At 44.5% G+C, this 26,671-nt stretch overlaps 1 protein-coding gene across 1 annotated transcript in view; it reads right to left on the bottom strand.

Annotated features, from left to right (window-relative positions):
- TMEM266 (transmembrane protein 266) overlaps nt 1-26,671 on the bottom strand; it is a 136,008-nt gene that overhangs the window by 76,840 nt on the left and 32,497 nt on the right. Inside the window, exons 2-3 of the mRNA XM_024768977.1 lie at nt 5,689-5,820; nt 3,024-3,212 (exon numbers count right to left, since the gene is read on the bottom strand). Coding sequence (XP_024624745.1) covers nt 3,024-3,212; nt 5,689-5,726 — 227 coding nt within the window. The 5' untranslated portion in view covers nt 5,727-5,820. The remainder of the gene's footprint in view (nt 1-3,023; nt 3,213-5,688; nt 5,821-26,671) is intronic.

Here is a 26,671-nt window from a genome sequence, read left to right as displayed (position 1 = left end):
CCCAGTTCGTATGTTGAAGCCCTAAGCACTGGACCCACCCCACCCTGACGTGATGGTATTTGGAGGTGGGGCTTCTGGGAGGTAATTAGGTTTAGATGAGGTCAGGGTGGGGCCTCTAATGACTAATGATGGGATTAGTGCCCTTATAAGAAGAGGAAGAGACCAGAGCTCACTCTTTCTCTCCACTCATGCACAATGAGGAATGGCCATGTGAGAACACAGCGAGAAAGCAGCTGTCTGCAGCCCAAAGAGAGAGCTCTCACCAGCCACTGACTCTGTTGGCACTTCAGTCTTGGACTTCACACTTCCAGAACTGTGAGAAAATACATACCTGTTGTTTAAGCCACCCAGTCTGTGGTCCTTTGCTATGGCAGCCCCACCAGACTAAGACAGCACCAATCTGCACAGTTGTCTGACTTTCCTACCTGAGCCCTCAGCAGTCTGTGTGTAGAAGCAAAGAGGGTAGACAACAGATAGCTCTGCAATTTAAGATCTGCTAGGCAGGTCCACGAGAAGGACAAAGCACTGTTAGGAAAGTCAAGGAGCTTGAGACAGATGAAACTCTTCCACCTGTGCCTAGGGGTTTACCTACATCTCAGTGACTGCACACCAAAAAGTTAAGGGCCTTTGACGGTATAGCCTAACAGCGGTATCATGTACAATGCATGCTAACCATAGTCACAACTGTGATGTTGTAAAGGGACAGGTGACAAATGGAAGCCCAGTAGTGCCAGCCTGGATCAGGAGCCAGGGCTCTATTTTGTCTCTGTCACTGTGTGACCTTGGGCAAGTTCCTTCCACTCTCTGGACTCTGCTATCCTATTAGAATATTTAAAATATATACTTTCTAAGGATTTTTCCAGCTCTAAAATTCTCAGATTCTGGGAAACTTAAAAGCACTGAAATACCACTGAGCTCAAAAGAAGTAAATGGTGGGGTGGCTGGGCACTATCTTGCTGGGGTCCCTGAGGTCCCTTCATTTCCTACAGAAAAGATTCATTCCTATATATAACACTTCCCTTAGTAGGAAGAGGTGTATTTGACAAGACTTACACCAAAGCTTTTCGAAGACCTACCAGAACTGTAAATCGTGTTGTTTTGCATCATTTCAGAAAAGGCCAGGTTGGAAATTTGGGGAAAACCCCAGGAAATGCAGCAAAAGCCAAGAAGCTTGTGAAGAGAGGCTTTTTCCCCCCTTCACAGTGTGCTTTTGTTCTGCTTCCTTGTCACCTGGCTTGTGTCCTGTGCCTGCTCTTCCTTCCTCCAGGAAGCCCTCTAGCTGCCAATGGAGCCCGCTGCCGAGAACTCCAGCAGCGAAGCAAATCTCCTCACCCGGCTGCTTCCTATTTACCCAACAGGAGCAGATTTCCAGGGCACACCTGGAGACTCAAACCAAATCAAGAGCCTCTCTGCCTTGCAGGCATCCCATTTGTATTCTCCCTGCTCAGAAGAAATCTTGCAAGGGCCTGATTCAGAAGCAAATGGAATGACAAAGCAGAGACTGCCTTCTCCAGTTCAGGCTAAGGAGTGGTGCCCCCAAAGCCTGGACCACCTGTGGTGCGTATGCCTACAGGGTGCAGGTGTGGATAGGGTCTGGAACTAGATCCTCCAAGGTCTTCCCGCTTCTTTCCTTGCCTTCCGACTATAAACTTGAAAAGAGCCTAAAGGTGGCGCTGGTGGGGCGGGAAATGAGTCCATGAGAATGGCTGGGGCAGGATACCAGGCTGCACTACCAATTTTGACCTCCAGAGGGCAGTGGCACAGTAGCCAGGTGCTCAAGGAAGGCTTGACCGCCAACATCTCTGGCGGAGCCAAGGACCTGGAGACCTGGAGAAGTTGGTCGGATGGTGCTGCCCACGCTCAGAATGCTGCCACCCTCTGCCAGGCCACCCTGAACTATTTCCAACCCGTTTGCCTACCCTTGTTTCCAATGCCTTGCTGACTCTAAGCACAGTACTTGGAAAAAATTATATTTTCAGAGAAAGCCACTGGAGTGAAGTTTTTGCAAAAGGTGTATGGTTTCACAATTGTTAGGCAATTTAACTTAGGAAGGCAGGGAGGCCCTTCAAAAACACTTACAGGGAATCCAAGCTCTGAAAATTTAATTGTAGCTAAGGCTTCTCATTTGCTTCTAAAATAACCTGGCAACCCTTCGTTTTTATATTCAAAGCTGTCAGCATGTTCCAAAATATTTAACGGTGGCATCTGAGGAAGGAGAGTGGCCCAGAACTGGCTCCCAAGCTCCTGGCCAATGTTTAAAAGTCTATATCTAAGAGCAACAGGGTGGGGCTGGGGAAAGTCTGACCTGCCCTGTGACCCCAGGACCTCTTCTTGCCCTTGTCCAGCCTTCAGCTTCCCCCACGTGAATGGAGGGTGTCACTGCTGTGTCTCCCCTGTCCAGATTGAACAAAGGCATCCAATCTGATTGACCAGTTAAGTAGGAGTAGGTAGGGGCCGCTCCTTTGAACCAGGGGCCAGCATATGCTATTTGTTCTCACTGGAAAAAGCAGCAGACCTTTTTAAGGTCTGCAAAGCTCCTGGCTGAATGGTGCTAAATTCCCTCCCACCCTTAGCATGTTACCGCACACATGCTTTCTTCCCCATCTCGTCCCTGGTGAAAGAAGACTTGATAAAAAGAAAGTATATTCTAAATCCATTCTTTATAGGCACTGAGACCTTGGGTGAGTCACACTAAATCCTGTTGGTCTCTTGATTCCCAGGTGTCCAGATTGAGTACTGGATGGGCTATTATGCAGTGTGACAGCCTTTAATTTTATAATTCCCCGAGTTCCAAGCAAATGTCGCTTAATAGGTTGTCTAGCAGTGACAGATACTTTCTGTGCCCACAGCCTTTTTCTGAGGAAACAATATCTGAGGAGAAGAGCCGGGGTGGCCTGACGTGAACTTCTGGTCTCTTACTATTCAGCACCTCTCACCTCTGGGCTGCCTCGCTGTAGGTACCCATGGAAACCCAGGGAGTTATGCAAGAGACGTCTTAGCTACTCAACGGTACCAACACCTACCCTTCTCTTTGGTAATCTTCATCCAGATTTGACAGGAGCTGCGAGCCCACCGTGGAGAGGTCAACCGCAGCCAGGGGCAAGTCCCGATAGGCAAAGTTCACCAGCTGCATGGGAGCAATGCTCTTGGTTTCTTCGTCTACTTGTTGGGAGATGATCTCAACTTCGGAAGTTCCTCCTTCTGTGGCAGGCCTGAGTTGGGGATGGCAACAGGGCAGAGTCATCCCTCAAGAACAAAATGATTTTTCCATTCCCCAAGGCAAAGAGGGAGAATGCACCAGAATCTGTGCTGGAGGAGGGCAGGGGAAGTGTGAGGTCACCATTCTTCCCCGCTGGCCAACCCAGGGACTGGACTGAGGTCCTACCAGCCGCATCTCCCTCACGAGCTGGGGAAAAGTGAAAGCATGCTCAGATTTTAAAATATGAGGTTTGGGGGGCAGAGTCCTTCATCAAAGGGAGGTAAAGACCCAGATGGAAACTCTGCCAACCAGCAAAGCCAGGACTTAGACTTTTAGGCTTCTCAATAACTAGACTTTATGTTGGAGTAATACATTCTTTTAAATTGTCTTCCGTGTTTCTTTGTAAAGGTCCTCGGGAATGTTTCTACCATCTGTACCACAATAGAGAAGAGAGGTGTTTGTTCACAACTGGATGTACTGCTGGTGTTTGGGGAGCTGACCTGGAGGCCTGTAGGGACCAAGTGAGCCTTGGGGCAGTGAGGACAGGAGGGGCCAGCTGTTCTGGGTGCCACTCCCTTCCTACTTAAACTGGTCCTACTACAGCTCCCTTTATAAGGTTGACAGTAGGAAATGGGGGTCACTTGAACAAATGTCTGAGGGGTTTTGGGTCTCCTACTAGGTTACCATCAGGCTCACCTAGGGCACTGCAAGTAACCCACAACTCCATTGGCATTACAGGGCATCTCAACCAGAGGCAGGACTACCTCCCAACCCACCAGGGGTATTTGACAATTGGTGGAGGCATTTGTGGCTGTCACATTACCAAAGGAGGTCACTAACGACATAACTAAGAAAGGGGACATTACACATCCTGCAGTGTGTTCAGTAACTAAGAACTCTTCTTCCCAAACACCAACAGCTACACCGTGAGGAGGTGGTGGGCTGGATCATTTTCCTTTAACTTCCTGGGCTGCCATCTTTGGTTCCCCCAACACATCCTTGACCCTATTTCATCTGTAGAATCTGAGGGGCTGGGTCTTGTGCCTCTGGACAAACAGTGGAGAGGAGTAAAAATTAAACATTTGAGGGAACACTGAGAGCCCAGTTGTAATGCAGCCCAGTCTGCGATAAACTGTTCAGGGGCTCTGGTGTCGATTCCAATGCTGACTTCTGCGGACCTCCTCTGGGGCCTCAGTTTCTCCAGCTGAAGCATGAAGAGGTGGAATAGAGGCTCTATTCTTTCTCTGTGATCTGACATGGATGTGAGAAATATGGAGCAGGTGGGAGGGGCTCTGGAGTGATAAGTTCCTACACTTGGCTGGACAGTACTACATTCTAAATTTTTCCAACCACCATTGAAAGCTTACCAATAATACACAGTGGCAGTTATCCAGAAAGTTTGGAACTGAATCTGCCTACTTCTCTTTTGCTTGAATCATCCCAGATAATTGAGAAAAAAGTGGGATTTTTCCTTGAACACCACAGATTGGCTGCCTAAATTACCTGAATTCACCAAGTAATTTCCAATGCCCCACTTCTCTTTTGTAGGCTTTATTTAAACCTTAGCTCTTTGCTACCTGTCAAGCACAGATAATAGTACTCATCATGGTGTGGCATTTACAGAATGACTCAAGATCTTCAGACAGAACAGTCACAGGATGTGAAGCTTCTGTGTTTCTCAACAATTGAAATGAAAGTGTGGGTGTTCATGGAGGGAATCCTGGCTCTTCCAGATGTTTCCCAAAAAGTAGATGCTAGGTCGAATTTGTTCTTTTGGAAACTGTGGACTGCCAAACTGAACAAGTAGAGCTTTCTGATCAATGAGATGTTCATGGAGGGCTGGGGTGAGTTTCTGAAACTAACAGGATGTGGCTCTGAGAAGCATGGAATAAGCTACTCCTGCCTTCCTGCCCTCTGTTCCCCTCTTGCCAATGGTCATGGTGGCCCAGCACCATCTCTGGCCATGGATCATCTCAGCAGGAGGAGACAAGGCCTCCTTTAGGGGGAGTGAAGGTCTCACAGTTATAGCCTGAGTACTGGGACTACTCCCTGGTCTTGAATATGAAGAACAGTATGGTGGACAACACGTATCAGTGGCTCTGCTCTGCACCCCTCACTTTGCCACGTGACTTTGAAGCTTCCCATCAAAGGGAAGAGTATATTTCTCCACCCTTGATGCTGTGTTCAGTCATGAGACTTGTTTCAGCCAATCTGATATTAGCAATCCCACTGGATTAGCAATGGGATTACAATCCCAGTTTTGGATTGCAGAATTCCTCTGCCTGTTTGAACTAAAAGATGAGATGACATGAATAAGGTAACTCTGAGAAAAAGTAGATCTTAACACATTATTTTAACGTCAGGCTCAAGGACAAAACCACCTGGAGCCCCTCCATCTCTACAGGGCTGGGGAAGGAGCTATTGGCTGTACCCCCAATCCTGACGTGCCAACTCAGTATCCACAGAGAGCCGATCCCAATGCTACTTACTGCGGACTGGTCATGTTGAAAGATGCAACCAGAGCCATGGGTTTTTTGGGTGTCTAGTGGGGCTCAGCTGTCTTGAAGCCTGATGTCAGCATGTCCAAGTGTGGGTTCTATAAGGCATACAAATGTGGTGCCCTGAAAACAAATAATTGAATAGTAGGAATTGATTACACTCAGATGTCAAACCAAAGTCCTCCTAAGCTCATCTAAAAATGGAAGCCCTTAGAACATTCTTCCATATGGACTTTCCTTCAAAGTAATAGTGAACAGATTCCTACCATTACCTACAGCGGATAGCAATAGGCATAATTTTACTCTTTTTTAGAGATGAAAAAACAGGCCCAGAGTGATAAAGTAACTTTTCTGTGTCACAGAGAGATGACAGAGAGCCAGGTTGGACCACAGCTCTTTCTACTAAATAGACAAGGAAAAACCAGGGTAACTTTATATTTCAGCTTTAGGAATCTCAAAAATCAGGTTTGTCTCAAAAATCTCGTTTTCCGGGCTTCCCTGGTGGCGCAGTGGTTAAGAATCCACCTGCCAATGCAGGGGGCACGGGTTCGAGCCCTGGTCCGGGAAGATCCCACATGCCGCGGAGCAACGAAGCCCATGAGCCACAACTACTGAGCCTGCACTCTAGAGCCTGCGAGCCACAACTACTGAGCCCACGCGCTGCATCTACCGAAGCCCGCGCGCTCTAGAGCCCGTGCTCCGCAACGAGAGAAGCCACCGCAATGAGAAACCCACGTACTGCAACGAAGAGTAGCCCCCGCTTGCGGCAACTAGAGAAAGCCGCGCGCAGCTATGAAGACCCAACACAGCCAAAGATAATAAATAAATAAAAATAAATAAATTTTTTTTTTTTAAAAATCTCGTTTTCCCAGAAATTTCTTTCTCCTGAGATTTCCCTCTCCTCTGGTAGTTCTGTCTCTCCACTCTTCCAGGTGTTCCTCTCTTCTTCCCAATTGGGTCTCTCCAGGAGACAGGCAGCACACCCTAGAGCCAGCCTGCCTGTGGTCATGAGTGAGGAGATAGATGGGCCCCTGGGCTGGACAGCTGGTGTCTGTCAAGTGGAGTAAAATGGAAGCTTTTTTCTCACCCAGACGCTTCAAGGACAAAGCTAGTGGCAGACGCTGAGCTCTGCTGAAGTAAAGAGATAAGATGACCACTCCTGAGGTCAAGGAAAAGTTCCCTGTCTGCGCATGCGCAGGAAGGCTCCTTGGGGGTCAAAAAGGGAGGGGGCGCCACCCCATAATAAGTATGGACATACCCCCACAGGCCTCTGCGGTGGGATCCATCCTAGCAAAAAGTTGTGCAAAAAGTTGGGGAGAGTCCCAGGGCCAGTCAGGTGTGAGAAAAGAAACAAGATAATTGGCCAAATGTAAACAAAGACCAGAAGGACTGCCCTATATAAGTGATTTCAATCCCCTCTTTACTGCCTCCTCATTCAGGATGCCTGCACTCCTCTCTGGGTGTGTATTTCTGCCTTGCTTCTGACTTTGATAAATAAACTGTTTCTGGGCTTCCCTGGAGGCGCAGTGGTTGAGAGACCGCCTGCCGATGCAGGGGACACGGGTTCATGCCCCGGTCCGGGAGGATCCCACATGCTGCGGAGCGGCTGGGCCTGTGAGCCATGGCCGCTGAGCCGGCGCGTCCGGAGCCTGTGCTCCGCAACGGGAGAGGCCACAACAATGAGAGGCCCGCATACCGCAAAACAAAACAAAACAAAACAAAAAAATAAATAAACTGTTTCTCTCTGTGCTCTCCCATGCCGTTGTGCTGTGCCTCTTATAATAAACTCTGTATCTGTTTTGCAGTTTTTGCCTCCTTGAAACATTTTTGCTTTCAAAGGAGGTAAGAACCAGGGAACTTTGCTTCTAGCCTCTAGCCCCTGGTGGACTAGCCGCTAGGTTCAATCCCTGGGCAGGGAAATAAGATCTGCTTCAAGACTGCTGTCCCAAAAATAGTCAGAGGCTGGCTCCCACTCACTAGCCCTCTGTCCTCAGTTTGTCCACCTATAAAATGGGAATAATAATAGAACTAAGTAAATGAGTTAATGCGTGTAGAACACCTAGAATAGTGCCTGGCATGTAGTGTTGGCTTTTATCGACATAGTTACTGTTTTATAAATTTAAATTGCACGATCTGTTGAAAGCATTTGGATGGCCGAGTGTAAGATTTCCTCTTAAAATCCAGACTAGGTAAATAGAGTATACTTTTCTATACATGGATGCTGTGGTACCACCTAGAAGTCTTCTGGGAGACAGTAACAATCAGGCAGAATGTACAAAGACAAGGAGACAGACCCATGTTCTGGGTGATTTTGAACAAGTTACAAGGGAGGTTACTCCAAGGGGCGGTCCTTTTGTAAGTTATATTCTAATTGCAAACTGCTTTTCCTATAAGACGTCAACCCAGGATGAACACCCTCTCCCAATCCTGAAGCTCAGGAGGGACGAAGGGATAGAATTGTTACATCACGCAGAAGTAAAAGGTGCTCCTGGAGTAAGCAGTGATGGTAAATTTACAAAGTGGAGAAGTGTCTCTAACTTCTGTGTAATTAAGAAAAGTGAGAGGCTTCCCTGGTGGCGCAGTGGTTAAGAATCTGCCTGCCAATGCAGGGGACACGGGTTTGAGCCCTGGTCCGGGAAGATCCCACAGGCCGCGCGGCAACTAAGCCTGTGTGCCACAACTGCTGAGCCTGTGCTCTAGAACCCATGCTCTGCAAGAAGAGAAGCCACCGCAGTGAGAAGCCCGCGCACCGCAATGAAGAGTAGCCCCTGCTCGCCACAACTAGAGAAAGCCCGCGTGCAGCAACGAAGACCCAACGCAGCCAAAAATATAAATAAATAAATACATTTATTTAAAAAGAAAAAGAAAAGTGAGAGCTCAAGTTAAAGGAAACTGAGGAAATCCTGGGAAAGTCTGAACTTTGGGCAACCGGAAATAAGAGAGATGGAGAGCTTTCTAAAATCATAAGGGCTTTAATACAGGGGACCACCGTTTTCACACCAGATGTTTCTGGGGCAAAAACAATAACAACAACAACATGGAACCAAGAGGCAGGGATGACAGCAAAGAGAATGTGGACAGACATTTTGTAGCCACACCTTGCCAGTGGTTGCACTTTACCTTATACTTTTGTAAAGAGGGTCTACATGTAAAAGCCAGAACTCTCCTGTAGTATTTGTAGTATTAACTGCATAATAAATTTATAACGTTCTCCATTCCATAACACAGATTTAGTCAGTTTCAATCGTTTCTGTTCTCTCTACAAAGCCTCAAGCTAACCAACTCCTCCCACTGGTAGGAATGGTCGTGTGGACTGTCCATCCTCCACTAACAATGAAGTCGGGATGGAGGTGTCCACAAATAGGAGACCAGGTGAGCAATACTCCCTTCTGGAATGGTGCTTTAACGAGCTGTAGTCCCAGGGTGGGCACTTTACACGCTCCACAAGGTATTAGCTCTGTGGAGAATATACTAGGAAGTTCTCTGCTTCCATGGACCTTCCAGTCCAGCTGGGCAGGCAAGTGTGAAAAATAAAAAAACTCCAAAATTTTGGGGTACCCTTAGCAGTGAAGAACAAGTAAAACTTGATAAATCTATATTTATTAAAAAATAAACATCAACTCCTATACTAATATGTTATGGCTAATATAAACTATATATAAAAAATAGAAATGAAAGTGTTTTAATTTGACTTTTTAGGAAGGAAAATTTCAAATATAGAGAGTTGTAGGGAACTGTACAGGGAAATTCTAGTTAGTCATCATCCACGTCAACAGTTAACAGCTCAGGGACAGGCTTCTCTGTATCCTGCCCTTTCCCCACCTCTCATGATTATTTTGAAAGAAATCTCCGACGTCATTTCATTCATCTGTAAATGTTTCAATACGTAGCTCTAAGAATAAGATTCCTTTTAAAAGATGTAACCAGAAAACTATCATCACTACTAAATCAACAATATTTTCTTCATATTATCAAATATCCAGGAATTGTTCACATTTCCTTGTTTTTCCTGTAATTTTTAAAGGTTTGTTGAATCAGGAGCCAAACAAGGTCCACACATTATGATTGGTTAATATGACTCTTCAGTCTCATTTAATCTGTAGGTTTCCCCCTGTGTCTTATGTTTTCCGTGCAATTTGTTGGAAAAACTAGATCATTTGTCTTAGAAAGTTTCCCACAGTCTGGATTATGGTGATTGTATCCCTTCATTTTCATTTAACATGTTCCTCTGTCCTCTATATTTCCTGTAAATTTTAGTCTATAGACTTTAATCAGATTCAGGTGGAACTTTTTTTGCAAGACTATAGGCAGTGTCATGACTTCCATTCAGAGACACAGAATGTCTTCTTTTTTCTCTGTTTGTGACATAACAGCCATTGATGGTTGCCTCCTAGATCCATTAATTCATCAGGCCTTGCAAAAGGATCATGCTATGATTTCACCTTTCCTTCTTCATTTATCAGCTTCTATGAAGAAAAACTCCCCCTCATCAACTATTTGATTAGCCTAAGGTACAGTTCATATAGAAAAGGAAGGATAAATGCTTAACTTTTCCCACTTTATTTATTGGTTTTCAAAATAATCTTCCGAAGTCAATCAATGAGGTGTTGTTGTTTATTTTCCACAGTGTCACGGATTTAAACACTCACTCAGGGGTAGAGTTGGGGAACAGGCTCGCTGGAAACAGGGACTGCAGTTTCCTGGAAGGAGATGTGGGAGTGGGGAAGAAATGATTGGCATCTCCTGTACAAGGCAGAGATGAGGCAGGAGAGAGGGTTAAGATCATATTTGGATGGACAGCAAGTAGGCTGCTTCAGAAGTTTTGATCCTTAACAAGTAGCACACTTTAGAAGGCAAGATGCCTTAAGATGATGTTCTTTAAAATTAATATTTTCCAAAGGAAAGAACGCCCAAAGCACAAGCCTAGCATGAAGCAGGTGTAGTCTAGCACTCTATAAATGAACATCTGAAGTGCAAACCTGCTGTGTCTCATAAACCCGGTAAAAGCAGAAGAGAAAACCTGTTTTGGATTTACTGGGTCTGGCAGTGGTGGGGAGCAAGGCTGCTGTTTAAACTTTAGTAAAATTCCAGTCCTTTCCACTTGCTGCTCATGAGTCTGTCTACGTAATTTGCCAAGACCATATTTGCTTGTTCCAGCCAGATCTGCAAAGTTCAAGTGGGCATCCTAGGAACCTTAGAGCTGAAGAAGACTTCTAAGATCAAGCAGTCAGTTCCCTTACCTACCAGGTGAGAAAATCCATAATTCAGCTCACCTGTCCCCAGGGTGACCAGGTCTATTCCTCATATCTTACTAGAGTGACAGCCCCTTGGCATAGGTGACCTGCTTTCATATGCATTCCATTGGTTACCAAACCTGGTTTCACTGTGAATCACCTGGGGGCCTTCTGGGAAATATAAATTCATAGGTTACAATACAGAAATGCTGAATCAGAACTCTGCCGGTGGAGTTTGAGAATCTTTTTAAAGTTCCCCTGGTGTTTCTGACATGCAACCACTCCAGTTGACCTTCAGTATCAGTGGTCTTACACTTTCCATTGCAACTGAATCACCTGGAAGGTTTATGAAGACAGAGATTGATAGCCCTACCCATGAAATTTCTAATTTAGTGTGTCTGGGGTGCAAGCTTGAGAGTCTACATTTTGAAGAAACCCCAGGGGATAATGATTTGCTGATCCACAGACCACGCTCTGATCTTGTGATTCAGAAAGTTTGCTTGAGGTAATAAAGAAGGTATTTTTTCCCAACATATTTTGCAGATGAAGTTAACTGGTTACAAAGCTAGTGTGGTGGAATTGTCAGCAAAACCCACCCTGGCCAGGCTGAAGATGACCAGATATATCAGTTAGGAATACTTTTTATTTGCCAGTAACAGAATATCTGGCTAACAGTGACTTAGGCAGTGAAGACTTTTAATTATCTTACATAGCAAGAGGCCTGGAGGCAGTGGCTCAAAGGTATCACCAAGGACCCAAGCTCTTTGCATCTTTCCATTCCCCCATCCCCTGTGTGATGCATTATTCACACTTGTTGCCTTGTGGTTGCAGAATGGTTGCTGCAGCTCCAGCTTGCACATCCTCACACTAGCTCCCAAACAAGAAAAGAATCAAAGGTTTACTCCAATTAAGATGTAAAAAAAAAAAAGAATCAAAGGCTTTCTCCTCACGAAGCTTTGATCTTTTATTCCGTCAGCATCATCTCTCCAAGTCCTCTAGTCAACATCTGATGTCTCTTGTGCAGAGTGCGGTCACACGGCTGCAAAGGAACCGAGGACAACGCACAGCTGGCCAAGGGGGTAAGGAGTGATATGAGAGCCTAGACCAATCATGATTCATCCTTCGGAGCTGTGCATATCGTTTCCATAAACAAATCTCAGTTCTCTTAACAAGCAAGGAGAGGAAGGAGCTATTGTGTGTATAACCAATTGTCTGCCAGACCAGGTTTGGACACTCCGCTGAATAAGTTTCCTGGGTCTCCAAACAAGACTGGCCAAGTGTTGGTAACTGGTCGGCAGGAGATGTGAAAGATGTGTTCTTACCAAACCTTGGGGCTCTTTTAGTTAGAGAGCATTGCATGTGTGTGGGGTTCAGTTTTGACATCCTAAAGCTCGCTGTAGAATCTGCTCCTAGGGAGAAGACACTCAGGCACCTTTCACAGACATGATGTTCCATGTCTGTGAGAGGCGGAGAAGGGTGATTCTTATGCTAGAAGAGAAAGGTCAGTGTATAACAACATGAAGTCATCCTTGTTGCTACCCTGACCCATTCACACCTTGCTCCGTTAACAAGAAGTGAAAATGAAGAAAATCAATCATGTCTCCGAGCATTCTCCCACTCTGATCTCCAGTCCACTGCACAATCCTTAGTGGCTAAGCAAGTGGGCAGGGAGCGCACAGTGGCTCTCTTTTCTAGGTGAGGCACAGTCTCCCGTGGACCCCTCTTACTTTCTATTGTTTGCGCCTCTTCACTTACACAGCCTCTCAACTATTACCAGTCTCATAAAGCAGGGGAAACACAAAACGAGATCACACAAAACTAGATCTGAAATTACTCAGGTATTCCGAGAAGAAAACAAAGAGGACTGTTATTCTAATCCTTCCCTTCCTCTCGATATTCTTTTTCCTAACAAACACTCCCCTAAGTTGTCCCTGCTGGGACAAAGGACCTACTGGCTCCTCACCCCTGGCTGGCCTGGGCAGAAAAGGATGCCCCCCCAGCAGGCATTCCTCAACCCCAGCCTGATGTCATTTTCCCTCCAGAATTCTGCAGAGCTCCTGGGGAACTCAAATAGCTGTGATATGGGGAAGCACCAACAATGAGCTAGGGCTGCAAGTGGCTGCCCTGTTACCCCTACGTTTCGACTTTTCCGTCCCAGTCAAGCAAATCTTAAGCGTAAGATTTAAGATCTTAAGTGTAAACGCCGCAATTTGCAAATCTCTGAAGCAATCTTCACCTGTATGTGATGTTGACTAAACATGTTAAGAACCCAGACATAATTAACTTGGCAATTTAATTCTACATGGCACCAGGCAAGTGACTCTTCTTTGGTAAATGGAGGGACGAAGTCCTCTTTCTTCAACACTTTTTGGACTACATATGGTATGATGCAAAAATGACCCCATTCTCACCCTTCCTGTATTTGTCATTGTTACAGACTGAACGTGTCCCTCAAAACTCATATGTTGAAATCTTAAGCCCCAACGTGATGATATTAGGAGGTAAGGCCTTTGGAAGGTAATTAGCTCATGGGGAACGAGCCCTCCCAAATGGGATTAGTACCTTATAAGAAGAAACACAAGAGAGATGACTTCTTAGCCATGTGAGAATACAACCAGAATACCACTGACTGCAAACCAGAAGAGTCCTCACTAGGCACCAGATCTGCCAGCACCTTGACCTTGGACTTCCCAGCCTCCAGAATTCTGAGAAATAAATGTGTGTTGTTGAAGCCCCCCAGCCTAAGGTATTCTGTTACAGCAGCCCAAATGGACGAAGACAAGTCACATAACTTTCCAATGCCGCTTCACCTGTCACTGGGCTTGGCCATATGACTTGCTTTGTCCACGTAGGTTGGAAACTGTGATGCTTCGTTTTACGTGTCACCTTGACGCATAAAGGGATATTTGGTTAAATAGTATTTCTGGGTGTGTCTGCAAGGGTGTTTTGGATGAGATTAAAATTTGAATTGGTAGACTGAGTAAAGTAGGTTGCCCTCCCCAGTATGGGTGGGCCTCATCCAATCTGTCAATGGCCTACAGAGAACAAAAGGCTGAGTGAGAAAGAATTCTCTCTCCGCCTCACTGACTTTGAGCTGGGGCACCAGCCTCTTGTTTTCAGACTCAGGCTCGAATTTACACTATGGGCTTTACTGGGTCTGGACTTCTCAGCTTCCATAATCCTGTGTGCCAGTTCCTTATAATAAATCTCTTTATTCACACACACACACACACACACACAGACAGATAGACAATACACATATATATCTATCCTATTGCTTCTGTTTCTCTGTAGAACCCTGACAACCGTATCAGCAAACATGAAAAGCATTCATGTGATTGGGACTGCCCTCTCACGTACACATTTCCATGACAGCCTGCATGCCTGGTCACCCCAGCCAAGGACAGCCAACAGCCAGCTGCCCACCTCCCCTCCCCCCCACCCCCAGGCATGTGAGTTGGATCAAGACCAGAAGAGTCACACAGCTGTGCCCAGCCTAAATCGCAGGCTCACAGACCCAGAAGGTGAATAAAACTTTGTTTTTTTTTAAAAAATCATTCTTTAGTCATTTATTAGCACCTGTTGTGTTCTAGGAAGTATACCAAACATTGGGGTTATCAAGATAAAAGAGATGCACTCAAGAAACTAGTGGGCTAGTGATAAAGACAGACGCATAGATAGAAATTAAAATTCAAAGAGGTGAGAAGAATGAAGCATTACAAAGGAGTGTTTTGAAAGCTCTAAACTTCCTTATAAATATTAGGTAGCTAACGACTGCTCACACTGGCAGGAACAATCCTCCTTTTCCTTCAGCCATCTGTTAGGAAAGGTTTGTTTCTTTAAGCCCACCAAGTTTCGGGGGTGGTTTGTTATGTGGTATTATTGTGGCAATAGATCACTGATACATTATAGATAAATGTCCACTGCAACACATAAAAGAATACAAAGATGTATATTTTAAAAAAGATAAACCTCTCTCCAGCCTCCATTTTAACCCTCCACTTCTCCCTTGAGGTCTTATGTTAATACCCAGGTGTGGAAACCCTTGCTCAGAATTATGCAAGCATGTACTCACATATATAGGCTAATTTTTGTGGGTTTGTGTTTAACAAAACAAAACCAACTTTGCAATTTGCTTTTATCACTTAGCAATATATAATGGACATCCTTTCTGATCAATAGGTAAAGATTTACATTTTTTCTAACTTCTTAATTCATATATATACACAGGTACAATATATAATTTTATATAAATTGCTTATCATAAAATTCATGTCTTTAGTGGCACCTGTGTTTTCTTTTTTGCCTGCTTCTCCCTCCCTTAATATACGTATTCACAAACACACACCAGTGTTAAGCTTGTGTATATTTTTCCTTACTTTTCTTTGTGCTTACACAATTATGCACAAATAAACATCTCATTGTTTGTTTTATTAAAAATATACATTATTCAAACTTAACTGCTCTTTGCTTTTCACACTCAACAGCGGAAACTATAGAAATCCCCCTCTCCCAAGTCAGGCAGTAAAACTCAAACTCATTCTTTCTTTTATGCTACATAATATTCCATGGTATGAATGCTCCATAATTTAGTTAACAATGTTCCTGTTGATAGGCAGTTTTAGATGGGTTTTTTTTTTGGCCACTGTGAAAAATGCTACAATAAATATCCTTGTATACATTTCATTATGTACTGGTATTTTTATTTGTATGGGATAGATTCCCAGGAGTGAGACTACTGGGCTAAAGAGTATGTATCTTAAATTTTAATGGTTAAAACAAGACTGCTTTGCAAAGGGCTATAGCAATTCACACTCCACAGCAAAGTATGAAAGTTCCCTTTTGAGGGAGCGTCTTAATCATTTGCAAGCTGTAGAGAGTGGCTGTGGACCAAATAAGTCCAAATACTAGCTTAATTATACCCTCTTCTCCACGGGCACTGGAGTGAAAATGGAGGACAGGATGAAACCAAAAATAGCAATAGATATCCTTACACCACAAGAAAAGACATAGTTGACTTAGGAACTACCCTGTCACAGTATTTCTGAGCTGTTTCAGCAACAGTCAAGGCCCGAGGATCCTGTTTCCTTCCTTGTGCCATAAACCCTAACCTTTCCCAACTAAACCAACCACATAACCAGGTCCTGGGTTCCCACCCGTGCCCATCTCCTGCCCACCCCCAGGAGTTACAAGCTGTGATCTATGGAAGCAGATCTGACTTTCCTGGGAATGAGGACAGAAGAGCACCACAGTGGAGGGGGAGACTACAGGAAATTCTGGTGCCACTTTCTAACAGTTTCCAGTAATATTTGGGGCATTAACATATATATTGATATACTTACTTATTAAAAAGAGAGTGACTCTTGCTAAAATTCTCCTTTGATAATGATTTTTATCTAGTTGGTCAGGAACTATATCTAATTTAAGTCTGCTATATTTCCACCCACACTCTCTGCCAGCTTAGAAGTCTAAATGACATGGACCTCCTCAGGTGTACCTGCAGGGGCAGGTCCAATCACAGGAGAGACTAGGACTAACCCCATCCTTGAGGGGCTTTCTCCAACATGGCTGTTCAAGGGGAGGTAGGGGGACTTCCAGGGTGGTCCAGTGGTAAAGAATCCGCCTTACAATGCAGGGGACATGGGTTCAAGCCCTGGTCTGGGAAGATCCCACATGCCGCAGAGCAACTAAGCCCGTGCGCCACAACTATTGAGGCTGTGCCCTAGAGCCCGCGAGCCACAACTACTGAGCCCGTGTGCCGCAACTACTGAAGCCCACGTGCCTAGAGCCCGAGCTCTGCAACAAGAGAAGACATCACAATGAGAAGCCCACACACCGCAACGAAGAGTAGCCCCCGCTCGCTGCAACTAGAGAAAGCCCATGCGCAGCAACGAAGACCCAACAACGAAGACCCAATGCAGCCAAAAATTAATTAATTTAAAGAAAAGGGGGGCGGGAGGTAGGCAGCTGTCAGGAACCAAAGGATGACCTTTGTCCCACTTTCAACAGGACAGGATGTCCTTCCAGTTCAGTGGAGAGAGCCCGGCCACAGCCTCACTCTGAGGGGTGAGGTCAAGGGAGTCTGGCTTCTGGGGCCATGATTTCCAGAATAAAATTCACAGACGCTAAGTTGGCCCACCTCATCAGTAAGCAAAGACACATAAATTCAAAACATTTTTTCTCCTAATGGACTGGGAAAGATTTATAATCCCTAGTACTGAGGATGGTGTGGGAAAATGGCCATTCATGCACATTGTTGATAGAAGTGTAAATTGTTGCAAATTTGCCGATGGGTAATTTAACAATATTTATCAAAGTTATCTTAACACTTTGATAAACAATATTTATCAAAGTGCACACTTTTTGGCCCAGTCACTCATCTGTTAGGGGATACACTTTAGGGAAATAATAAATGCATACACACATATATACATATAGAAGTTCACTGAATTGTTATAATAGCACCATGCCTAGCACATAGTAGGTGCTCCACAAATATGTGTTGATAAGGAATCAATAAAACAATAAATTGAAAGCAATGTAAATGTCTATCAATAGGAGATTGGTTAAATACATTAAGGAACTTCTATATTATGGGATTGTCATACAGCTATTGAAAAGGATGAAGTTGAATGGTTGCCTAGAGCTGAAGATTGGGAAGTACTGACGGCAAAGGGACATGAGGGAACTTTTGGGAATAATGGCAGTATTCTAAACCTTTCTTGTGGTGATGGTTCCAAGTGTGCATTTAAAATGGGTGCTTTTTATTGTTTATAAATAGTTCTTTCACCAATGTGGCTGATATTTTTTTTTTAAATGGATGAAGGTGTACTATTCTCATTAACATGGAAAGTTGTCTGCAATATAACATTAAGTAAAAACGTTACAAAATGACAAGTAGATGATGATCCCACTTACATAATATATAGAGAAAATATGTGTGTGGCAGGGTGTGCAATAGGACTTTCCCTGTTGTCTCAGAGTTTTGCAGATGCCCAAAAGTTGAGGACAAAATGGTAAGTACTCACATTTTCTAAAGAGAGATGTCAGACCATATATTTGGAACATACTAACAGATGGTGAAGCTGGTCCAGTAACTACTACTCCTGACAGCCTGCAGGAGAGAAGGCAAGAGAAACATATGCCAGACTCCCAGGCTGGCTGGGGCATGGGAGGTGGCCAGGTGGGGACAGAGAGCATTGGTGGGAGCAACCTGCCCTTAACCACCAGGCTAAGCAAGGATGTGGCATCAGTCAAGGATCTTAGTAAAAATTAAACTCAATAGTTTAAGCAGAGTATGCATTTTTAAAGGATGCTGAATGCCAGGTGGGTCAGAGAGCCAGGCATCAAAACTCTATGGTCAGGAACAGTGACTGGACCCTGGCGCTGCTCCAGCAAAAGCATCGCTGATGCCACTGCACCACACCAACATCCTCTCCTTCTCAGCTTCCAAATCCTAGGTCCCAGCTCCATCTGATTGGCAGAGATAGAACACACAGCTGTATCCTGGCTGCAAGGGAGGCTACCACCTTGCACGGGGGGTGGACTCAATATGGGAATTTCCCCAGATCTAGAAAGGCCACTAAAAGGATGCAAGATGATCATATATATGGCAAGTGCCCTCTACAGTTATAGATTCCACGGGACATCTTGACAGGACTCCACCCAAGAAGGCCAGAGGGGTTCCAGGGGGACAGTGTCAAAAGGAGGAACTGAAGGTAGCCCTCCGAAGTTAGGCAAGTATCCAGTGGAATAGTGCATGCAAGTCCCCTACTGCCCCCAGAGGGGTTAGAGTGGGCAGAACACAGGAGGTGGGTTTCTAAGGAACTTACAAAAGCATCCCAGGATTAGGCTGAGTGAATTGTGGGGAAGGAGCAGAAGGGCTGATCTGCAGGTCAGGCTGTGTGGACTGGATGGAAGTTTTGATTTACATGGGATATTTTAACACCTGAAAATGGGCCTGTCCTAAATCCTGAAAGTGACTAGAAAAGCTAAGGCATCTTCCCACATTCATGTCAGGTGATGAGAAGAGAGAGACAGCAGAATATGTTGGAAGGACGTATCGCTTGATATGTTCATCTAAAAGGCCCAGATGCTGTATCCAAAATTATTAACAGGTAGGGAGGTAGGGAAGTGGAAATCTTGAGGTGAGGTCTTGTTTCTCAGTGCTTTTTGTTCATGAGCATCTTTTGTTTAAAAAAAAAAAAGGATAATCTAGATATAATGAACCCTGAAAACACTGTGATAGGTAAAAGAAGCCAGATACAAAAGGCCACATATTGTACGAGTCCATTTATATGAAATTTCCAGAACAGATAAATCTCTGGAGACAGAAAGCAGATAAGTGGTTGCCAGGGGCTGAGGAGAGAGGAATAGGGAATGAATGCTTAATGGATCCAGGGCTTCCTTTCGGGGTTATGAAAATGTTCTGGAACTAAATAACAGTAATGGTTGCACAACACTGTGAATGTATTGTCAATAATGGTACATTTCATGTTATGCGTATTCTACCACAATTTTAAAAACTGGGAAAGCAAAACCGAAAACCAACCAAAACAACAACAGAAATCTAGAAATACTGATTGACAAGGAAAGATGTTCACTGTAAAGTAATTTTAAAAAGTAGGCTTTAAGGGCTTCCCTGGTGGCGCAGTGGTTGGGAGTCCACCTGCCGATGCAGGGGACACGGGTTCGTGCCCCGGTCCGGGAGGATCCCACGTGCCGTGGAGCGGCTGGGCCCGTGAGCCATGGCCGCTGAGCCTGCGCATCCAGAGCCTGTGCTCCGCAGCGGGAGAGGCTACAGCAGTGGGAGGCCTGCGTACCGCAAAAAAATAAAGTAAAATAAAAAATAACTTCTAACTTAAAAAAAAAAAGTAGGCTTTAAAACTATGCTCATATTTGTAAAAAAAAAAAAAGCCAATATAGTGTGATTTATATAATGTGATCTGAAAGGATAGAGCCATAATGTTAACAGTAGTTATCTCTGGGTGGTGGGACTACAGGGAACTGTTTACTTTATATGTTTCTATGTTGTCTAATTTTCCTTAATAATGAACTAAATCTACTTTTAAACTAAAAAAGATACATAAGGTAAAAACTGATAAGTGTATACAAGAGATACAGGTAAAGGGATATGGGAATTGAGAGGCTGAAGAGACAGCTTCCAACTTCCTGGGTTCTTGATACTTCCTCAAAGTGGTCTTCTGACAAGTATCCTTACCTCCAGGCTTCTTTTCTCTGACACATCTTATATGCTGCTACCACATGACTCTTCTGAAGCACAGCTGGGGTTTGCTTGGTCTCCGCTGCTTACTGAACATGGTCTCAATTCCTTGGCCTGTGATTCAGAGGCTGCCACCAACTGGCCATAACCTTTGAAGCCATTCTTCATCCTCTTCATGTGCTATGGTCCAGCCACCTTGTGCAGACACCACTTTTCCCAGGACACGGACACATGCACACACATTATCCACCTCCCTGCCTCTGCTTATGGAATTCTCTCTGCATGGAACATGGATTCCCCTATTCCACAGGCCCCAACCATAATACCTGCTCTCCCATCCAATCTTCTACAACCCAGTGTCACTGCTTCCACCTGAAGACAGTGTGGGGGAAGGGCATCTCTCTCCCAACCACTTTAATGGTACCTCACTCAGTGCATGAATCACTTTTCTATCTTGTGTTATAGTGGTTTAGGCTCCTGTACCATCTACTCTAGACTACAAGCTCACTAAGGTCAGGGTTCATATTAGCAAATTAAAAAAAAAAATCTCAAAGCACTTGAAAAGATGCTCAACATTGCTAATTGTTAGAGAAATGCAAATCAAAACTACAGTGAGGTACCACCTCACACTGGTCAGAATGGCCATCATCGAAGTCTACAAACAATAAATGCCAAGAGAATGTGGAGAAAAGGGAACCATCCTACACTGTTGGTGGGAATGTAAATTGATACAACCACTACAGAGAACAGTATGGAGGTTCCTTAAAAAACTAAAAATAGAACTACCATATGACCCAGCAATCCCACTCCTGGGCATATATCCGGAGAAAACCATAATCCGAAAAGATACATGCACCCCAATGTTCACTGCAGCACTATTAACAATAGTCAAGACGTGGAAGCAACCTAAATGTCCATCAACAGAGGAATGGATAAAGAAAATGTGGTACATATATACAATGGAATATTACTCAGCCGCAGAAAAGAATGACATCATGCCATTTGTAGCAACATGGATGGAGATCATCATACTAAGTGAAATAAGTCAGACAAAGACAGATATCATATGATGTCACTTATATGTGGAATCTAAAACGATGATACAAATGAACTTATTTACAAAATAGAAAGAGACTTACAGACTTTGAAAACAAACTTAAGGTTACCAAAGAGGAAAGAGGGTGGCAAGGATAAATTAGGAGGTTGGGATTAACATATACACACGAACATACATAAAATAGATAAATAACAAGGTCCTACTGTATAGCACAAGGAACTCTACTCAGTATTGTGTGATAAGCTATATGGGAAAAGAATCTGAAAAAGAATGGATATATGTATAACTGAATCACTTTGCTGTATACCTGAAACTAAAACAACACTGTAAATCATCTATACCCCAATATAAAATAAAAATTAAATTAAACCTTTAAAAATAAAAGAAAAATCCCTCAGGCACATTTCTATGTGCCAGATTTAGTTCAGCAGCTTTTCTAAAGGCAGAAAAATAATTCAGGGCCCTTAGATGGCCCCCATGAGTATGCTTTCTGCATTCAAAAAGTATTCCTCAGTAACCCATAAAACTCGAGGACAATTCTCAAACCAAGTCAATGCTTTGATGCAGGCAGCTTTTGGAGGGGCTGTCAGCAGTGAATGTGCAAGATCATCTTTGCACCTAAGGAGAAACATGGATGAGCAATTACCCAGCAACTGATCTCCCCTTGGAATTCAGTAGCACATTTTAAAAAATTTAATAGACTTTATTTTTTAGAGCAGTTTTAAAGTTTACAGAAAAATTGAAGGTACAGAGCATTCCCATGTGACCATCTCCCCACCACCCCATAGCTTCCAACGGTATATCTGTTGCAATTGATGAACCAGTATTGATACTTTATTGTTAGGGTTCAGTCTTTGTGTTGGACACTCTGGGTTTTGACCGATTCAAAATATCATGTGTCCACCATGACAGTACCATACAGAACAGATCCACTGCCCGAAAAATCCCCCCCACCAATATCCGACAACAACTGCTCTTTTTACTGTGTCTATAGTTTTGCCTTTTCCAGAAAGTCATATAGGTGGAATCATACAGTATGTAACCTTTTCAGTGTAACCATATCACTTAGTAAAATGCATTTAAGCTTCCTCCATGTCTTTTTGTGGCCTGATAGCTCATGTGTTTCTATTGCTGATTAAGTTCCATTGTCTGGGTACACCTCAGTTTGTTTATCCATTCACCTATCGAAGGACATCTTAGTTTCTTCCAATTTTTGGCAATAATGAATAAAATTGCCATAAACATTCGTGTGCAGGTTTTTGTGTGAACACAGTTTTCAACTCCTTTGGGTATATACTTAGGAGTGTGCTTGCTGGATCATGTGGTTAAGAGCATGTTTATTTTTGTAAGAAACTGCCAAACTGTCTTTCAAAGTGGCTTCACTATGCTGCATTCCCTGCAGCAATGAATGGGAGTTCTTGTTGCTCTATAGCCTCACCGGTGTTTGGTGGTGTAAGTGTTTTGGGATTTTAACCATTCTAAGAGGTGTGTAGTGGTATCTCGTTTTAATTTGCCATTCCTTCATGACATATGATGTGGAGCATCTTTTCATCTCCTTCTTTGACATCAGCATAGCTTTTTTGGTGAGGTATCTGATGTTCGGATATTTTGTCCACTTTTCAACTGGGTTGTTTATTTTCTTATTACTAGGTTTAAAGAGTTCTTTGATAGGGGAACATATGTATATGTATAAATGATTCACTTTGTTATAAAGCAGAAACTAACATACCATTGTAAAGCAATTATACTCCAATAAAGATTTAAAAAGTGATACAAAGGATCTTATTCACACACAAAAAAGAGTTCTTTGTATAATATGGACACAAGTCCTTTATTAGATGTGTGTTTTACAAATGTTTCCTCCAAGGTTGTGGCTTATCTTTTCATTACATATTGTTTTTTACCTTTATGAAAATAAGTACCACAGCACACAGACAGAGAGACTGGGGCCATCTTTGACCTCCAGCATTTATTGGGCAACTCCATTCAGCCCCCCAGGTCTATGGGCTTATGCTTGGTCCTGTGTGTGCCCTGAACAGACCTCGATTCACTGGGGTCAAAAGAAAAACTAATTTTTAAGTCAAATAGAAAAAGCCTGCCATTGCCACTTTTGAAGTGTGCCAGGAAGTGTGTAAATCATCACTAAGCATGTGGAGTCTTTTAATATGTTTAACTATTGCTGCTGCATCTTTTTTGATCTTCATTTGTGCATTTATTCAACAAACGTTAGAGCCCCTGGAAAAACTCGGTGCTGGGCCTGGGTCCTTGCTTCCAAAGCAGCCACACTGCCTCTGCCCTGGGCACCACATAATGAGCTGAGCCCGCAGCCTTCCCTCTCTATCCGTGGACTGTGTTCAGAAAGACTCCAAGCCTCTGCACCTCTTCTAACTCCCAAGCTACAAGTTTCCACTTCCATCCTCACCTTGCCCCTCAGGTCTGGTACCTGCTGAGGTCTTTCTAGTTCCAACTTGGGCTCCACCTCACTGTGCCTCTGACCCCAGGAACACCTGGTACCAAGACCCTCCAAGGCACAGGCCCAGGTACATGGGCTTTCACAGCTCATGCAGCCTCTCAGAGGGGACTTCAAGGGAGATACACAGAAGAATAAGATATATCCTTGTTTCTAACAGTCTAATTGGAAGAAAAGGATATTAATACAAAGTAGTCTGTGATAAGTGCCAACAAATTCTGCAGATAGCAAATACAGTTGGTAAGTATAGTTAAAATTTAGAGGAGACTTGACTGTGAGTATAATTAACCCCTCCCCCCTTAGTTTTCTCACCAAAATCCTAGCTTTTCTGAGTGTGGTCCCTAGACCAGTAGCAGCATTGACATCCCCTGAGAGCTTGTTAGAAATGCAGATTCTCATCTCATTCCAGACCTACTGAATCAGAAATCTGCATCTTAACAAGATTCCCGGGACACTTGGAGGACATTACAGTTTGAAGAGCAGTAGGATGCATGATGTTTAAATTCCCTTTCAGTTCTAAGCTTCTACCATTTGTGACCTTTACTATGACCTGATCAGGAAGGAGGCTGCTAGGAGTTCCCTGGGAGGATGCTGACTGGCTAGGCCTGAAGTGAGCCTCAGGGTGCCTCCCTAACCAGGCTCCAGGGCAGGCATCCAGGCACGGCAGGCAGCTGCTGGCGGCTAGTTAGCGCGACCCTGTTGTAAATTCGTGCTGCCCTCCAGCCAAGGAAACAGCGCAAGTTGTCACGATGGAGAGTGACCCGAGATGAAAGCTGGGGGTGGTGCCCACGTGCAGTGAGCTTTGCCGGTTTATGCGGTTTCACTTGGAGACCTGGAGTCCTGGTCACGGAGCAGGCTCAACTGCTCTGCCCGTCCTTTGGGCTGCTGGGTAGGTGGAGTTAAGAGGAGAGAAGGGAATTGCAAGGAAGATTTATGGCGAGTTCCGAGGCTGTGGAGATGGGGAAGAAAATGCCTGCTAAAATCTGTCCCTGCAAATACAAAGAAAGCTTCAGATATGAAATTCCCATGCTTTTTTGGCGTTGATCATCTGCATGACAGAAGGACACAGAAGAAAAGCAGTGCAGTGGGAACCAGCAATGTGGGTTCTAGCTCCTGACTTCCCTCTTTTTTTTTTTTTTTTTTTTTGTGGTACGCGGGCCTCTCACTGTTGTGGGCTCTCCCGTTGCGGAGCACAGGCTCCAGACGCGCACGTTCAGCGGCCATGGCTCACGGGCCCAGCCGCTCCGCGGCATGTGGGATCTTCCCGGACCGGGGCACGAACCCGTGTCCCCTGCATCAGCAGGCGGACTCTCAACCACTGCGCCACCAGGGAAGCCCCTGACTTCCCTATTTTGATTGATTTGGACAAGTCTCCCCGCATTTCTCAATTTCCACATCTGTAAAGTGAGACCAGATTCGCTCATTCAAGTATTTGAGCTCCTGGGATGAGCCTGACACTGGGGCTAGGTGCTGAGAACACACGTGATATTTATGGAGTTGACATTTGGATCATTTTCTAAAGAAACTTCCAGCTTAAATATTCTATTTTAAGGACAGGATTTGGACCGAGACCTGGGTTCAAATTTGAGCTTTGTGACTTAGCAGCTGGGTACAAGCAACCTCTTAAATCTCAGTTTTCTCATCTAGAAAATGGGATAACAGTTCCTCTTTCATATGGTTGCTGTGAGGGTTGGACAGTAGGTGTGAAGCACTTCACAAGGAGGACTCAATGCAGTCACTTAGTAGGCAGCTACCACCACGTGCCCTGCATGAACTACGTACTCTAGTGTAGCTAGCCCAAACTAAGATGTCCTGTCCATGCAAAATACACACGGGACACTGAAGACCTAGTACGAATAAAATCATTTTTATGTTGATTACACGTTGGAATGATAATATTCTAGATATATTGGTTATATAAAATACATTAAAATTAATTTCACCAGTTTCTTTGAACTCTTTGTATGTGCCCCTAGAAAATTTTTAAATTGTGTATGTGGCTTACATTTCTATTGGACAGTGCTGGTCTCAGAGAAACAAAAGCACACGCTGCTGTCCTTGTGCTCTGTTAGCTTGCACTGTGATGGGGAGATGATATTTACATGCGAATCCACACCCAAGAGAACCCCAGTGCGGTGCAGAAGCACAGGATTGTGAAAAAGTAGAAAGGAAGGGGGAATCAGGCGGCCTGGGGTGGCTATGGCAAGCTTTCAGGAGGAGCTCAGGTGAGTATGGTGTGGGTAGGCAGAGGGCACCCCTGGAGGGATGCACAGACTGTGAGTGAGCTTCTTCAGGGAAGGGCCTATGATTCTCCCACCATGCCTTGCAAACGACTGATGACTGTTTGTTCTTTGCAGGGGCTGAGGGGTGGTGGGCTGAAGGGGAACACAGGAACCATGCAGAGGGAGAGTGAACACAGAGGGCTTGTTTGTGAAGAGGCTGGACCCTCAGAACTGGGGGGCTGTGCACCTGGGAACAAGTAGGAGCGAGGTTGGCTAGACAGGGTGGCAGCTTAGGCCATCTCCGATCTTTCCCGGGTGTCCAGGGCTCATGCTCTCGCGTGTAATCCTTCCCTAGTCACAAGGTGACTGTAATGACAGCCCACTGACAAATAGACCAAAACTTGCATGTCTGAGGGAGCACTGTCTTGTAATCTAAGCATCTCGGCAGGCCAAGTATTTATTTCAGCACATCCATTCATCTTTCATCCATTCAAACATTTCCTGAGCCCCTATCTGATACCCAGGTCCGACAACAGATATGGGAGCCACAGAGGTAACTGAGACACCATCTCTGCCATCCCCTTGAGCAGGGGCTGGCAGACTATGGCCCGTAGGCAAAATCTAGCCCACTGCCTGCTTTAGTAAATAGCATTTTACTGGAACACAGTCACGCCCAATCTTTTCTGTATTGTCTGACTGCTTTTGTGCTACAATTTGTGCAGAATGAATAGTGTGACAGAGATCAAACAGCCCACAAAAGCCTAAAAT

Source organism: Neophocaena asiaeorientalis, unplaced genomic scaffold (assembly GCF_003031525.2).
Source record: "Neophocaena asiaeorientalis asiaeorientalis breed wild unplaced genomic scaffold, Neophocaena_asiaeorientalis_V1.1 scaffold879, whole genome shotgun sequence".
Taxonomy (NCBI): domain Eukaryota; kingdom Metazoa; phylum Chordata; class Mammalia; order Artiodactyla; family Phocoenidae; genus Neophocaena; species Neophocaena asiaeorientalis.
The sequence above is the reverse complement of the archived record's forward strand: the minus strand, read 5'-3'. Positions and strand labels throughout refer to the sequence as shown.